General features: G+C 39.7%; 2 protein-coding genes across 2 annotated transcripts; one reads left to right on the forward strand and one right to left on the reverse strand.

Moving 5' to 3' along the window:
• The first annotated feature begins 1,899 nt into the window (after positions 1–1,899).
• On the forward strand, positions 1,900–4,755 carry LOC120543788. Its single transcript, XM_039777025.1, has 5 exons — positions 1,900–2,314; positions 3,346–3,501; positions 3,628–3,729; positions 4,019–4,210; positions 4,319–4,755. Exons 1-5 carry the CDS (start codon positions 2,279–2,281, stop codon positions 4,499–4,501), a joined length of 669 nt encoding a protein of 222 aa, XP_039632959.1. The 5' UTR covers positions 1,900–2,278; the 3' UTR covers positions 4,502–4,755.
• Positions 4,756–4,801: 46 nt separating this feature from the next.
• LOC120544352 (unconventional myosin-Ic-like) lies at positions 4,802–16,008 on the reverse strand. The gene is made up of 25 exons (XM_039778006.1): positions 15,441–16,008; positions 12,726–12,884; positions 12,521–12,636; positions 11,930–12,128; positions 11,630–11,710; positions 11,300–11,479; positions 11,118–11,216; positions 10,625–10,738; positions 10,470–10,541; positions 10,250–10,369; positions 9,790–9,872; positions 9,518–9,627; positions 8,573–8,705; positions 8,350–8,426; positions 7,864–7,932; positions 7,268–7,352; positions 7,015–7,174; positions 6,796–6,879; positions 6,601–6,694; positions 6,446–6,501; positions 6,209–6,344; positions 5,672–5,742; positions 5,488–5,585; positions 5,280–5,379; positions 4,802–5,171 (listed from the first exon to the last, which is right to left on the reverse strand). Exons 1-25 carry the CDS (start codon positions 15,456–15,458, stop codon positions 5,145–5,147), a joined length of 2,541 nt encoding a protein of 846 aa, XP_039633940.1. The 5' UTR covers positions 15,459–16,008; the 3' UTR covers positions 4,802–5,144.
• Between the last annotated feature and the right edge of the window lie 314 nt (positions 16,009–16,322).

Genomic DNA, 16,322 nt, shown 5'->3' on the forward strand with positions numbered 1-16,322 from the left:
GAAAAAAGACCAGATAATTCAAAAGTTATTATTTAATGCAGCATTGTTAAAGAAGATCAGCAGACCGGTATTTTGTACACGAAACAAAATTACGCCAAATAAATAAACACCTGTGCTGGCGGTGTACACATTTTTAGTTCGCTGATCACTGAATACCAACTTGAATCAACAAATTTTGTTTAATTTTCAACTTGTTGACAGAACATCCCCCCCAGTTGTCATTCCTTTGAATGTTGGGTGATTTATCTCTGGTTGGGAATTTACGTCCGAAGAATTATCAACCTCTTCATGGTTGCGCAATTTTCTGGAAGAGAGAGCTGTTTCTGAGCTATGAGGAAAACCAAAAACATATACTTTCAATAACACTTTAAATGATACTACCAATACTTTATTTACTTTAAAAACAACATGGCAGGATCCTACTAAATAATGCCGAGTGATGTGACCAAAGGCCATATGGAAATCTACAGTCAAATCTATAGCAAATGGCATGTAGAGGTTATGATTGTAATGACTCTGGAACCAGAGTGGCAGAACCCAAAAAAGCACAACACAGAAGCAGACAATGTAACAGGAAAGTTCATCTTTACTTAGTTCAAGGCATGCAAGATTTAAAACCAGGAGACCATGCAAACAAATATGATGAGGGGCAAGCAGGGAAATCTAAAGTCAAAAAGGTTCAAACAGGCAGATGAACGATGAATCAATGGAACAATGGAATGGAGGGAGCAACAGTTAGTGATATGACATGAAAACAGAAATAAAATAACCTAAAAGTCAGCAGTGGCCGTGACACTGACAAGGTTTAGTCTTTATTATATCCCTCATAACGATGACTTTAAATGACAGCGGTGAGGCCTCTTCAGCACAACCTCAGCTTTTGTTTTCCCCAACACATATATTACATATGACACAAATAAAAATATCATTATTATTTCTATTTGAAGAGAACTATTTAACAAACAAGCTACAGAGGCAGCACATTAAAAGACCAATGACAAAAATGCAAATAGACCAAACTATTGGCAAATAAAGATATTGAAAACAATGCCAGTGAAATAAAATACAGGAAATAAAGACAAAATTGGGATAAGGGCTCCAATAAAAGTATCCATTAAGATGACAAAGGCTCTGTCCCCTCTAGGTCTAAGCTACATATAACATACTGGGAAGCCAACGTTACAAGTAATAAAACACGTGGGGACGTGGTAAGATATATAGATGTAAATTAAGACATTAAAATAAAGTGGAATAGAAATTGCCGGGGATTATGATAATTATGATAGGGGCCTTTTTCTGTTCTTTTCTCTTTTTTGTGCGATTCAGTGAAACTGTGTCAGTCATTAGTCATCTACATCATGAGACTCTTCAAATATTCCCTTTAGATGCACAGTCAAGACTGAAAACTTGAAAAAACGTTTCAGATCTTAGTAGTATTTATCAGCTCCTCGCTTTTTTTTTATTTGATTTGATTTATTAGACAGTAACAGAAATAAATGCATAACAAGATGCCATCACGGTGACATTGTACATTTATCAGAACTGTTGAGGATAACACAAGAAAGTTACAAACTTATTTCCATTGTGGTCCTCGTTGTAGTCGCTTTCTCTGTCATAGTTAATTCATCTTTAAATGAAACTGCAGGAATAAAGCAGTTTATATATTTATTGTTTAAGTGCACATTAATACACATTGTTGTAGATATACCATAGAACTTCACCCTTAAATAATATAAATCAAAGCAGTTATTAAAACAGGATATAAGCATGCAGAGCAATAATACATTAAAAGTGGCATAAGGTTCACACTGAAGATTTTAGACTCAGATTCCCATTTACTTTCATTCCTTATGTCTGTCTGTCTGTCTGTCTGACATTTAACTTTAAATATTCTGGTAATAAAAAGGTGATGCATCTTGCATACACAGCCACACTCTGTACATAAAACCACAAGGCCATAATCACAAAATGAGTGAGTAGAAAGTTCAAAATATTACTTTAAATAATAGGTATTATAGACTAGCTACCTAAATAGTACATCAGTGCTCCTGAAAACACTCATTCCCCACATAGAAAAAAAAAATCCAACCTATACCTCACTTCTGCCTGAATCATATTGGTGACCACAAAGATGCTGAAACAGAGAGGGTTAGAGGGGGGGAGAGAGAGAGAGAGAGAGAGAAAGAGAGAGAGAGGAAAAAAAGAAAAAACTCCAGATCTGTCAGAAACCGAAAGCAACATGACAAATATATAAACAGTACATGAGCCTCACTATAGCATGAAGGTATCTTGCTTTGTTCACTGCTGCTCCAAGGTAAGCCCAACTTAAAAATATAGATACTTAAGACATTAGTTTGGTGGTATTTATACACACACATATATATATATATATATATGTATAAATATATATATATATATATATATATATATATATTCATGTTTTGAATTGTTTACTGTATCACTATTTGAGCATATGTAAAAAAAAAAAATAAAAACATTATGCTTGATAACGTGTAGTATCCACTCAGTTTAATAACTTCTGCTGTTTATTTGTGTAGAACTGAGGGAGCTTTTGTCATCAATAAATGTTGATGGCAAAAGCTCCCTCAGTTCTATACAAATTAATAGCAGAACAGTTATTAAACTGGGAGATCATTAGAGAACACACTCTTGTTACAGTGAATGAGAAATATGTTGACTCATCAAAAAGACTGTGTTGCCCCAACAACACCTGATGCAACTCTGCCAAAAATGAGAAGGAAGTTTAGCATCTTAATTGCAACAGCAGCCAGCAGAGATGAAGTGTGCCAGTAAAGTCTGTAATCTGTAGTCTGCTAGGATTAAAGACCTTACAAAGACATTTTAGGGTGCAAGGTCATGAAATTAAAGGGGGACAATATGCGGAACACTTCCTTCCACACTGAAACCATTTAGAGGAATCAAGACTTCTGTTTCCATGCATGTGCAACCAGTCCAACTTGTGTTACTGAATTATATAAGAAAGAAAGCATGTATGAGGATGCAGTGTGTGGAGGATGTGTGGGTGGATTTTCTTTCAGAAATATTAATGGACTTCCTTTTGGTCACTAAGTATGAACACTGACAAGTTAAGTTCCCATAAAGTGTATCAGTGTACTTAACTGGAATGCTGTAGTTTGTGTTGAATGTGGTACTGTAGGTCCCCCTTTTGTGTGTTTGTGTGTGTGTGGGTCTGTGTGTGTGTGTGTTGTAGACAGCTCTCCATTATACCTGAATGTGATGTAATGGCACTTGGATTGCAATCATTAAAGATGATGAACTGTAAACAGTAGATAATATACTGTATATCTCATATCTCTGTTTCAGATGACTGTTTGGTGGCGGGCTCTCATCTTCCTTTGCTGTTTACTCAACTGTGTGGAGTCCTCTTCTCCTTCTCCAGTCCAGAGGAATAAATATAACAACTCCTTTCGTCTCACGAGGATCACCCGAACCCGTGTCCAGCTGCTGCAGAGGAAATATGTGAGTACTGAAAACTACTCCCTGCTCTCCTAACTGGCCATGTTATTGCTGTGAGCCTTGTACACAGCCAGCATTAGCTTTTTATTAAATACAATTATTTAATGGTTACCATGTTGACTTTAATAGAAGGAGCAGCAGTTGGGAAACACGCATTTTGAGGACAGAAGCCGGCAGTTGAAGGACCTGCCATTGCTTTCTACAGATTTCTACAGCTGGTTAAAGCTGACGGTTAGTATCTTCTTGAATGTTTCATAACAATTCGATAGAAATTCTTCTCATTACTGTCTTGGTTGGTATTCTGCAAAACACAGTCTAAATTTTTTTACTGAGAATTTCTTTTTCTTTTGAGATTTTCTTTCCATTATGAGGGGAAAAAAACGAAACCTTCTGCTCTTGCAGAATGTAAAATTTTTAAAAATTTGAGTGGAATTCCCCTTTTACAACTTCAAGCACAGAAAGGGGGTTGAGCAACATTTTGATTATGTAATCATGTGGCTGTCTCTTGTTGTGCGTTCAGGACTGGGAACGGCTGCATGCTGCTTTCTGGGACATGCAAGCCTTTTGGAATATGCTGGAGTGGAAGAGAAAACAGCTGGAGAAGGAGGAGAAAGAGCATATGGTGGTGCGGGCGTTTGGCCCCACTTTACCTCAGAGCATTAGGTACATTCAGCTGGACCTGAGGGACCTGATGAACCAAGTCAGCAGTCAGGTATCCACAATCTTCTTACAGAAATTCATTCACATATCCCCTTTTGTAGCCCAATGCAAAAACTTTGGAGGAAGTGACTGATAAAAATAGTTTTTCTTTCTTCTCCAGATGAGTTACATGAAGAGCTCATGGACGAAGCCAACCTCTCCTACAGCCTTGAGCCCACAAACCAGATCAAAAACTGTATGGGACAGCCGAGTGGAGGGTTACATCATTCTGAGGGATCTAGACCTTTACCTCACTAAGCTGGCAAGAGACTTCCTCCTACTGGCTTCAAAAACACACTTATGACACAGACACACAACACAACACAACACAACACAACACAACACAACACAACACACACTTTAGACACAGACTTTACATGGAGCTCTCATTTGAGCCAGTCACAATTTTTTCTCTTTCTTGGGTATTTCCCACAGTTTCTGTCTCACCTCTAACTGTAAGCTCCCAGAACAGAGACACTTACCAACATCCTGTTTTTCCCCCAAGCCCTCAGTCTCCTGGACTTTCCAAAGATATATTTACTATTTATTGAAATATTTATTAACATGTTATTTATTTCAAAGTAGTTTATTTTATTTCTCTTACAATATAGAGATACAGTGTTTAACATTATTATATTTGATACAAGTGAAAATATATTTATATATGACTGTCAATAAAGCGATGAAGCATTTAAAACAGTGACGACTTCATGTTATGATTTTCTACTCATTAAAAAAAAAAGGATCAGTCATTACTGCAACATTAAATACATTCTTGTAATAATGATGATGCATAAGAATTAATAAGGGATCTTCCTTCAGTTGAGTATGTCATGTGTGCTTGTGGAAGCATTGTGTCAAACTACAAACTAACACAACTTCTGAGTGGCAATCCTCCAGTTAGCTAAAAGGATTACCGTTTGTCTGGTTGCTGTTTTTCGGTTTCTTCATGTGGAGTTGATCCGCGGGGCAGTCTGCAGAGTGAGAGACACAGTCAGCTGGCCAATTTTTTTTTTAATATTATGAAAAACCCTTTCTCCGTGCAGACTCCACACATGACACCAGAACAGCGGCTGACTCACCACTAGCAGATGTCCTCGCTTGCCTTTGGTAACCTTTAGCTCTGAACCCCTGACGAAATCAATGATTCCCTCTTTGCCTCGAGCCATAGCAAACCTAATACTAATAATAATAATAATATTAATAATAATGATTAAAAGATGGGACAGAGAGATGAGTACTGTTGGGTTGCCAATGACCACAATAGATAAGCAGTCAGAGAAGCCTCACCTGCCCGGGCTGATGTTGACGTAGTTGACTTTGCTGGCCATCATGGCTAGTTTTGTCACCAGCTCGATCACATGGTTGCAGTGTAGGACCAAATCGCCCTAAGGGAGACACAGCTGGATTTAGAGTGGTCGCATGGTTGTGAACTAGTCAACAATCTAGATGACTGCTCTGTGTCTTACTGTACCTTCTGCTTATTGTCCTCATTGGGCAGGTGCAGAACAAACATCCCATCGCTGAGGGAGCTCACAGAGATACCTGTTTAAAGAAAAAACCTGGCTTGTACTTACTGAACTAAAGAACACAATCACAATGAATGAATCAGTAACATTAGCCACGCTCTTGAGTCAGTAAAAAGCCGAAAGCTATCTTCCCATCTCCTGATTTGGTTTAATCATAAATGGTCATCCTCTCAGTTAAAAGTATCTTTCTTAGAGAAACAAGAGATTGGACACACACACTGCTTGGTTGCCGTGGATATTTCTGGAGAAGTGCACAAGTAACATACAGCGATTGACAGGTGTAATGACTGCTGAAGCTCAAAGAAAAATAAACTTAATGTGAAAACTGTAAAAACTGTAATAACTACTCCTTAGCAATAACAAAACAAGAGAAATGAAAATGAGCCGAGCAGTGATCATGGATTCCAGGTCATTGCTAAATATAGTAACATAATACTTTTTCTCAAATTGCACCCCCTTCCCAACTCAGGGCTGGTTTTCACCTCTCAGAGCGGTGTAGTCAATCCTCTGTTTGAGCTTGGTCCGGTCCACCAGCACAGCAAAGGTGTTAGTGAGGAGCAGCTGGCGAGAGCGAGGCTTGAAACCCCTCCTGTCATGCTTTACGACTGAAACACCGTACTGAGAAGCACAAGGAGACCCGTTACTGTGAGGCAGCTGAAAAAAAAGTTATGTAGCACTTTTATAATCATCGCATAGGATAAAAAAAAAGTCCATCCCACCTGCACTTTGTCATTGGCGAGGGTCTGGATGACTTTGAGATTGATTTGCTCACGTTCTATATAAAGCAATGGGAATGCCTCTGTAAATGTTAATACAAATTCTGTATGGTGTTAATTAGTACACTGGTAATTAAAATGCATGTATCAACACGTACCCAGCCTGGAGTCCAAAAACAGCCTTCCAACACCCTGAGGGTAGCTGTCTTTCTGATCCTTGAAGATCTCACTGGCTACAACCTTCTGCATCATCTAGAGGGAAGAAAGGAAAATTAAGCAAGATGAACAATTAACCAGATTTCTTTCTTTAAAAAGCAAGTAAGGCCATGCCTTCTGTAGTACAGTAAGTGTACCTGCTTCTTCCATTCAGGTTGGACCCTCCTGCAATACTTCATGACCATGTTTCTCATGTGCATCCTCCGCAGATGCTCAGAGGCCTGCAGGGCACCGTGGAATTGACAATGCAGAATTTGCATTAATAACTCTGCATATTCTTACTTACTTCTACTACTTATTCATTCTTGTATCCGTTTGTAACGATACAAGGCAGAAAAATGACCCTCTGTGTGTACCTCAATGAGGGAGGGAGGAGGTGTCGGCCAGTTCTTGTCCAAAACGCTCTTGGGCAGGTTTTTACGTAGATTCTTGAGGAAGGAGTAGCGCACATGATCCAGGAAATACTCATTCTCAGGGCAGTATTCCTCATGGCGGTAGATGAAGCCCTTTATAAACCTGAACAAAAAGACACATACAAGCAAGGAAATTAACTGTACATGCAGTTACAAAAATACATCCAGAAAGAGTAACAAAGTATCAATGAAGCACCTGCGTATTAACTCAGCAGCCTGTCGACGCCTCTTAGCCCTCCTGCGTGCTTTCATCCCTCGCCACCCAGACTGGATCACAATCACTACACATACACATACATGCTTATATTAACACCAAGATAACGTTTATACTCAGTCAAAGTGAACATGCCAAGGTTAGTGTAGTACAGAAAGACAGCTTAGGCCCAAATAGATTTGCTGAAAAATTTAGATTAGGAAAAACTACACAAAAGCATATACACCCAAACACATGAGCTGGAATGTAGACCAAACTTTGATGGCCAAAGCAAAAGTATTTTTATATATCACAAACATTTAACAAAGCACATAGTCCCAATATGACAATGGAAGATATCCAAAATCAACATTTAAAGAAGTGAAAGTGAGAGTAAAACCCCACCTATAAAGGCACTCAAACCAAAGTGCGTTTGCAAGGCTAAATTTAAATGCATTTAAAACATACAAACATAATAAACTTTATCACTTTTGTGAGTAGTTATGTGTGTATGCATTTCAGTTTCAGGGACACAGTAAGACTGTTCTGTAAAGGAGAGGCAGGAAACTGTGAGAGAGCCAACAGTGGGAGGTGCTCACCTGCACGTCTGATGCGTTGGTACTTGGCTCTCTCCCTGTAGCCTCTCCATGACGTCTGTAGGGTCAAAGCTGGAACGCAACAAATCAAAGAGAGCAGAGGTGGATTTATGCCTTCATCGAGGTGTTGCAGTGGATGCTGATGCATAGTTCAGCGTAGGAGTTGTCCTACTGAATACATATGATGTGCTTTAGAAGGCTATGTTGTGTATTCATCATATATCCACGTGCTCAAAATGTGTTCATTGCAATAGAGGGGGAGGATTGCAGTGAGAAGATGGTTTGCTGTTTAATAGGTGTAAACACAATAATATGGACATCTCACAACACAACAATACCACAAACTATTACCTCAAAAAGAGTTGAATCATTACCTCTCTGACACCATAAACAAATGTACTTCATAAAGGTAATATTTGACACAGGGTCATTATCTTCCTTTTTCATTTCAATTCTGAAATGTTTACAATCCTTGCCAGTGTTACTTACCTATATCCGGTTTTTTTGCTTCAAGTGCATCCTCAGTGGTGAAGAGAGTTTTTGGGAAACGGATGAAGATTTTTGACCTGCAGGAAGTAGACAAAGCAATGTGTGACCAACACGACGGCACAATGCCATTTTGATGATGATACCCACTAAGCTACTCACAGATCACCGTTACCAAACTCTTCTCCCACTCTATACTATCCCTCTCCCTCCAACCACACATTACCTGCCCAGTTTGTACTCCTCTGCTTTGTAGCCTAGGTGGTTGACCAGTGCCGAGACACCATCTGCCAGTCTGCCATGCCAATTGGGCCACGTCTCAGGACACAGGGGCTTATACCTAAAGCCATTTGTACATAATTATATTGACAGTAGGCTGAACATAGAGCAAATAGAACAAACAGTCAGGGAGGCTGCAAGCCATTCAAAGAGAAGCTCAGTCACCTCTGAAGAAGCTTCAGCGGCGTGCTCGCCCCCTCCTTTCTTCCTCTCCTTTACCTTTCTTCTCATCATTCCTCCTGCTCTTTATTTTCTACCTTTCATCTATTCTTATTTTATTTATATTATACATTCCTTTTTCTTATTACATTTCATATTTATTCTTTCATTATCTCCATTCATCTTTCCATTCTTCATCATTCTTTCCTTATCTTCTACAAGTTTCACTTTTGTTTGTTTTTCTTTTGTTGTTTTTTTTTCTTTATTGTAATTCTTTATTCCTTTTCCATATATTGTTTTTATTATTTAATTGTGTTGTAGTTAGGTTTTAGATCTCTTTAAGATCTCATAAATTTTCAAATGTTTCTAAGTATTTCGTTGTATTTTTGTTTGTTATTGCATTTTTTTATCATCTCTGTTTGTTTCATTCCTCTAGTTGTCCTGTGCTGTGTTTTTCTTTTTTTTTCTCTTGTTGTGTTTATTGTTTTTGTGGTTGGTTGTTTCAATTTTTTTCTGTTAATGTGTCTTTTTGTTTGTTTCTCTTTGTCTTTTTGTTTGTTGTCTTTTTTCTTTCTTGTCTCTCTCTCTCTCTTCTCTCTCCTTTTTCTTTTTTTTTTTTTTTTTTCTTTTTTTTTGCTTTCTGTGTGTTGTGTGTGTGTCTGATGTATGTATGTATATATATATATATATATATATCAAACCTATTTGCTTTGAGAACCCAACAACAACTGACTCACTGCAATTCCTTCTGTCTCATACTCCTCCTGCTCAGATCTCAGGGTGAGCTCAATAAACAGCTGCTGGAGCTTCTCGTTGCAATAGTTGATGCAGAACTGCTCAAAACTGTCAGGAGAAATAAAAGGGAACCCTTAGGCCAAATGCATGCTAGAGTTACAGTGTGTACAAAAGGTATGTGCATTAGAGACAATTACTGAAGAATTTGGTTAAGAGACTGTGAAGCAGATTAAGAAAGGACAGAAAAATGGAAATGAATATAACCCATACCTATTGTGCTGTAGGACCTCAAAGCCATAGATATCAAGAAGCCCTATAACTGAGCAGCCCTTACCGCTGTGGTAGATTTCATCCTGCATAACATATAAAGTCAACAACATGCAATCAATGGTAAAACACAACAGCCCCACAACATGATAGATAGATAGATAGTTAGATAGATACTTTATTGATCGCCAAGGGGAAATTCAAGGTCCCAGTAGCTTAAAGGCATCACACACAACATACACATACATCAACAGGATGTTTATAATAACAAATAACAAAAAAATAACAAATCCACATGAATAATATGGACAATAAAAGAAAAGATACTAAATAAAAAATCCACATAAATGTACTAAGGGATGTATAAGCATGAGACGCTTGCAGTGACAGGGCAGGTAAGGTGCTCTATGATGATGAAATTGCCAGTGTTGTTTTTGGGTTGTTATCTGAACTGTTACTGCACCTTGAGAGCCAGCGACTGATTGATCTTCTCCACCAACCAAGTGAATGTCCGGCCATACACGGCCTTGGCTAAGGCATCACGGGCAGACACTGCCTGCTCAAAATCTAGTGGGCTGATCATCTGTAATGCACAAGCACGCAATCATGACACAAAATGATGAATTCTCACAGTACACATCAAACAGTGAAAACATGAGAAACAAGGACAACAAGGCCGTCACCTCCTCTCCTTTGGCAGTGAGCTTCTTGTGAGTGAGTGCCTCCCCGAGGGCTGAGCCATCAACACCCATCAGCTGGAAAACAACAACACATCTGCTCTCAGCTAAGCCTTTTTGCATATTGGAACACCCAATAATACCAGTGGGACTGTTCTGACCTTCGCAAGATTAGTTATCTGAGTCTCAGTGGTGATATAAGTTTCTCCTTCCTCTCCTTCCCCAAACTGAGTGTTACCCAGATGGAGAACACTGGCGATGATATTCAGCAATTTCTGAGGTCAGACAGGAAAGACAGTTAACAACAACCACACAGATGTACTATCTGTTATTTAACTAAATGAAAGACTGGACAGTCAATGAGAATATATTCCTTCATTCACAATTAAAACCAGATACATTTTACTTTAAGTATTTTTCAAAATAACGCTCATATTTAATTGGTCACCAAAGAATGCTTGAGGCAACAAGTTGATGTAAACAACGCAGGATTCAAAACCTTAAAAAAAAAAAAAATGCCCTTGCAAATGATACAAAATGTTTTGGGGTAAAAAAAAAAAATACAGATTCACTATTAAACTGCACAGAAAATAATATTCCCAGTATAATGCAAATGTAAGAACATCGTTCGCAATGGATTGGATTGCTACGGACCTGCACTTCTTCCTCGGTGAAGCCAATAACAGACAGGGCCTTCATCACAACTTTCCAATTGTTCTTGTCACTGACGGAGCTGAGTCTGGGACAGTTGCCCTGAACAAGACAATTCAATATTACATAACAACTGATGGTACAATTGCATGGGCCTCAGTTTTAAAACAAAACACCACACACACCTTTACCAGATAATGGTAGTTCTGAGGGTTTCTTTCCAGGTCCAGCGTGGTAAGTAGGTCGTTGTCTCCTCCATCCAGAAGCTGATAGAAGATGTGGAAGTTCCTCTCACCGTGGTTCTGGTGCACTACACGGGATTTCTCCAGCAGGTAGTTCAGGATGTGACCACCCACTGGTGCCCCCTAGGAGGAGTTACAGAAAACAGTTAAAATGGTTAAAAGCACCCTAGATGTTCAAGTGTTTGAGCATTTATCAAGGATATAACTCAACTAAATGCGATTATTAGTATGGTGTAAGCATTTATGATTTCTATAGAGAGTGAGAGTGTGTACCCTAAAGTCAAACTGGACATCCATGTATTTTCCAAAGCGGCTGGAGTTGTCATTCCTAAGTGTTTTAGCGTTGCCAAATGCCTGCGCAAAGCAAAAAAAAAGGCAGGAAATTAGAGGGAGGAAGTGAAATTAAGAGCAACAATAGCATAATAAAAATCAAACAAACAGTCAGGAAAAAACATTAAAAGTATTTACAAATAAAAAATGTGCAAAGGTCATTCTGATTTCTCAGATCCGACAGATAACACTACATATTGTGAAAGACAAATAGCGGCTGTTCAGGTCGGACAGTTTAAATACCTCCAGAACAGGGTTTGACTGCAGTAGGCGGTCACCAAGGGTAGCCATGTGATCATTAGTGGGGCAGGTGACAGCGTAGTAGAGAAGGATCTTCTTGGACGCCTCTGTTTTACCTGCTCCACTCTCACCTGATATCAGAATACACTGGTCCTTCCTTTCGGTCCGCATGGCCCGGTAAGTGTTGTCTGACACGGCGTAGCTGAGGGAAACATGGTGGTGGAATAGAGTCACGCTAACAACAACTTCATTTAAATGAATGAAATGGAATGGTTTTTTTGTTAATCAGTTGTTTACATGCGTTATATTATTACATTTATTTGTAAACATTACATTATATTTTTTGCTGTTGACATTTTTATTTTTTGAAGTTATGCACCATTATACAGTATATTTATGAGCTATAAAAATAGTATTAAAGCATATAATATACACATATCCAGAATATCATTGATTATCTCATGCATGCCTCAATAAAATCTGTTTGATTGCATGGTTCTCAGCATGCCATGTGATTATTAGCTGGGCAGTTGACAGCAGAGGAAAGCGGAGGACTTTGATGAATAAATGTCTGAGGACCATGAAGTGACTCACATGTGCGGCGATATCTCATAGAAGCTGACCCCTCTGTAGCGTTCCATCTGCTGCTTGGAGTAAATCTCCAGCTCTTTGTAAGGGTTCACCGACACCAACACTGAGCCAATATACGTCTGAGGCAAAATATTAGAACACATGTAGATATGTTTCATCACATCAACTGGAATGTTTTGGAAGATATGAAGGAAATTGGCTTTATTACATAGATGAGATTTTCTCCGAAGCGTCTCCGTAGGTTCTCTATGAAGGCTGCCTCACTGTTGTAGTTTTCCAGCAAGACAAAGTCCTGTACCCCGACCCTGTCCCGGGCAGTCAGGGCGCTCTCCATCACCAGGCGCACTCTTCCTTCAACATCCACCTCCTACAGGAAGAGAGACAAGGAGGAACACACAGTTCAGCAGTACTGCAGAGAGAAGATTTCTGTTACTTCTGTTAACCTTCCAATAGATGCAATTACACCCTGTTGACCAGCAGGGGGCACAAAAGGCCTAATTCCATTTCATCTGATGATAATACATTCACCCAGTTATGAAAGAATTAACATCTGGCGCTCAATATTACAATAATTGCCACATAATTATATTACGAGATAGAATCTATGTATGAAGAGAGACATATTTCAAATGTCTCAAGACTTACTAACAACATCGCCAGCACAACTGTAAACACACAAAGTGAGAACAGTTCCACCAAGTCTTGCCAAGATTAAACAACAAAGACATTTAAGGAATCCAAATGATAAACAGACAGGACAGACTCCTCTATTATACAATAGTGAGACGTTATTGAGCGTTATGATGTATGTACATTACACACAGACGGGATTTAACCAATGCCACATAGAAAGTGTGTGTACATGTCAACACCACTGTGATTGCAATCATTGTAGATTGCAGACAAAAAATAATGACCAGTCAGAGGTAGAGAGGCAGAGTGAGAATCTCAGATATGCCCTAAGGTAAGATATTACACACAACCACATGCAAAGTCATATAAAGAGATCAAATTCGGCAGTGAATACTTACTGATGATAAATATCCAGACACACAATTCAGTGTGTAATCAATGCACTACACCCCATCCAAACAAGCTGCACTCTATCTTCAGTATCAAAGAAACATTTATGTGAGAAGCCCTGCTGTTTTTCTTTACACATTCATATAAAAAAAACAAGCAGAAAGTGGAACAAAGGAGCTAGACTTCCACAGGACTTCTGTTTTTCTTGAATTGAGGAGCCTCTCAAGGGTCTCGTTTGGTTGGTTAATGGCGGTAAAGGGTCATTATCTGTGAGCACTGGATGCAGGAAAATCCTTACAAAAACAAAAGGACAACAGTGGAAGATAGCCAAGAAGGGAGAGCAAAGGAAAGTCACTGGACACTTCCACAGCAGCCCCTCCTCTCTACTTCACCTTGGAGTATTGTTCTCCCACTCCAGCAGGTGGACTTCCTACAGATAGCAATTACAGTTCACAGTCAGATTTTCCAAAGGATACAACTAAGGAATGTTAGGGTCAGGTTTAGGGCAGGCGTTCAGTGGATGCCACTAAATGTTTCTATGCTTTGTGTCAGCAGCTCTGCATGCTTTCATATCCAACACTGACGATATGTGTTTTTGCATGCAGGGTCAACAAGAAGTTGGATTCACAAAACCTGAAAGGCTAAATTGGAATAATTAGCAGTGCAGACCAAAACGTATCCTTCCCTGGGAGAAATACATATCATGGAACATACTGTAGCTCAAGGAGGGCGTGCACATTTTTATGAAACTCAGAAAACACCTCCATGTGTTCAGCATACACATCAACCTTTCATGGTGGATGACGCTGACCAGCACTACCTGCCTCTGAACTGTAACGGACTCTTTTTGCATGGATCTTTCATTCCATAATCCTCAGATCTCATGTCGCTTATGTTCATCTGTGATGTTGTGCTGTGCTGGCAGCGTCTAGGCAGTGTCCACCTTTGCAATGTCTGAAAGCATCCAAATTTGTGTGAAAATCTTGGTATCCTCACTTGTTTGTTTTTTTTACTCAAAAACACAGCAAGTGCTGTTTTCAAGAATATCTCAGCAGTCATGAGTTATATTTTTTTAACTTTTATCCCCATAACACGTGGAACTAATTCAATTTAAATGACGAGAAGCCTCATCCAAAACATCTCTACCTCTACCACTGGGGTTTCTAGGAAATCTTGAACGAAATAAAAATCATTTTTATGGAGACACTGTGGCCGAGATACCTTCAAGGCCACAGGTCTGGGATGTAGATATAACCAGAATGCAATAATCCATGCAGCTTTGTTGTCAGTGAACTGACCTGAGGCTCAGTTGTTACAGCAGAGAGAGTCTGATCTAACTGACAGGCTCCCAGCAGCGCTTGAGTGCTTTATGGGGGATTTGACTCCAAGTACCAGGGAGCTTCAGTGAAATCTGCAGGTTTGTGGGTGCAGCCACAGTGACAACCAGTGAGGAGGCTAACCCAGCATTGGGACTTGGCTCCAGGCCCCATGACTAAGCTCTGCTGGGCCGACTACATTCGAATTGTCTTCCTTATAAGGCATGCCCCACCACTCTGTCCCAGGGCGAGCTGCTCTGGTACCACAGCTGGCTCTCTTACACTGATGTGCTAGTAATGCATATGGTGGGAAAATACCAACTTTATCTTCTTTGGGCTGCTTGGGTTAAAGCTTTTACAAAAACCAAAATACACACTGACTCATACATGGGAGAAAAAAAAAATCTCAAAATGACTCATTGTTCTGTTTTGCTTTCCCCCCCATGAGTGAGACAGTGAATTGGTTGATTGGATCTTGTGCTTCACTGTGTAAGCACAGATAATGCACACACATAAAATGCAGTCAGTGTGCAGCACTAAACATGAAAACACAACAAGGAGCATCGTAGTAGTCAGGATCTTACCCTGCCTTGGTACCTCATCCTGTCCTGTTGTTGGAAGAAGAAGGCTGAATTGGTGGTCCCCCCCAGGTGCTCCTCCTCCCGTGACAGACTCCTCAACTGTAACTTGTCATCCACCTTTGCCAGTGGGCGACAGAATTAGGCAACTTATCTTCTTCTCCCCCCGCCCCACGTCAGTTACTTTCGCACTTTCTCTCAGCTTTAGTCTCTTTCTCCACGTCTTTCTTCCTCCTCGTCTGGCTCCCCTGTGAGGACAAACGATACACACTTTGGCCAAAACACAAACAGCACCTCTTGTTTATACCTTCAATTAAACTTCCCTTTGACATGTCAAGTACATGTCCGCCTCTCCGTGACTCCCTCTCCTTCCCTCTAAACTATATTGCATGGAACAAGGGCAGGAACTCCACTCACACGTCACACAACTGGACAAAAAAAAAAGTCAAGGGAAAGTAAGCTGCTGGGAAGATCCAGAGAAACAGAGAGCCGAGAGGGTTTGGAAAATTTTGTTAAGAGCCCCAAACTGCAAACATGTAATCACTGTCCAGCCATATAAAAAGGGAAAAAACTAATCACATGATGAGATCTCATTGCATTCTTTCTTTCCCTCCCTCCCTGTTTAGTTTGTGCCCTCCCTTTTCTCCCACAAGCTGAGACAGATTCACATGGGATGTGAGTTATGGAAGTGTTTTAACAGCAAGACTGCCTGTCTCCTCGTGGCTGTCTTCCACTGTTGACGAAATAACTTCCATCATCATCATAACATCACTCTGCAGATATTTTAAAGTTTGCTATCAATATGATATTAGTCTGAGCTGTCATATTCCCCAACTGGTTGGTTTTCCAAGCAACATTCATAATGCAACAAGTACTACATAGCCTAAT

The sequence above is a fragment of the Perca fluviatilis genome, chromosome 16, assembly GCF_010015445.1.
Source record: "Perca fluviatilis chromosome 16, GENO_Pfluv_1.0, whole genome shotgun sequence".
Taxonomy (NCBI): domain Eukaryota; kingdom Metazoa; phylum Chordata; class Actinopteri; order Perciformes; family Percidae; genus Perca; species Perca fluviatilis.

What these genes read in the sequence shown, in the direction of transcription:
- LOC120543788 (XM_039777025.1), top strand. Translation starts at nt 2,279, where the DNA reads ATGAAGGTATCTTGCTTTGTTCACTGCTGCTCCAAG. An exon ending in TTGTTCACTGCTGCTCCAAG is followed by an intron (nt 2,315 to 3,345) that starts GTAAGCCCAACT and finishes TCTCTGTTTCAG; the next exon opens with ATGACTGTTTGGTGGCGGGC. An exon ending in AGCTGCTGCAGAGGAAATAT is followed by an intron (nt 3,502 to 3,627) that starts GTGAGTACTGAA and finishes TGACTTTAATAG; the next exon opens with AAGGAGCAGCAGTTGGGAAA.
- LOC120544352 (XM_039778006.1), bottom strand. An exon ending in AGATAACTAATCTTGCGAAG is followed by an intron (nt 10,542 to 10,624) that starts GTCAGAACAGTC and finishes GTTGTTTTCCAG; the next exon opens with CTGATGGGTGTTGATGGCTC. An exon ending in TCACTGCCAAAGGAGAGGAG is followed by an intron (nt 10,370 to 10,469) that starts GTGACGGCCTTG and finishes TGTGCATTACAG; the next exon opens with ATGATCAGCCCACTAGATTT.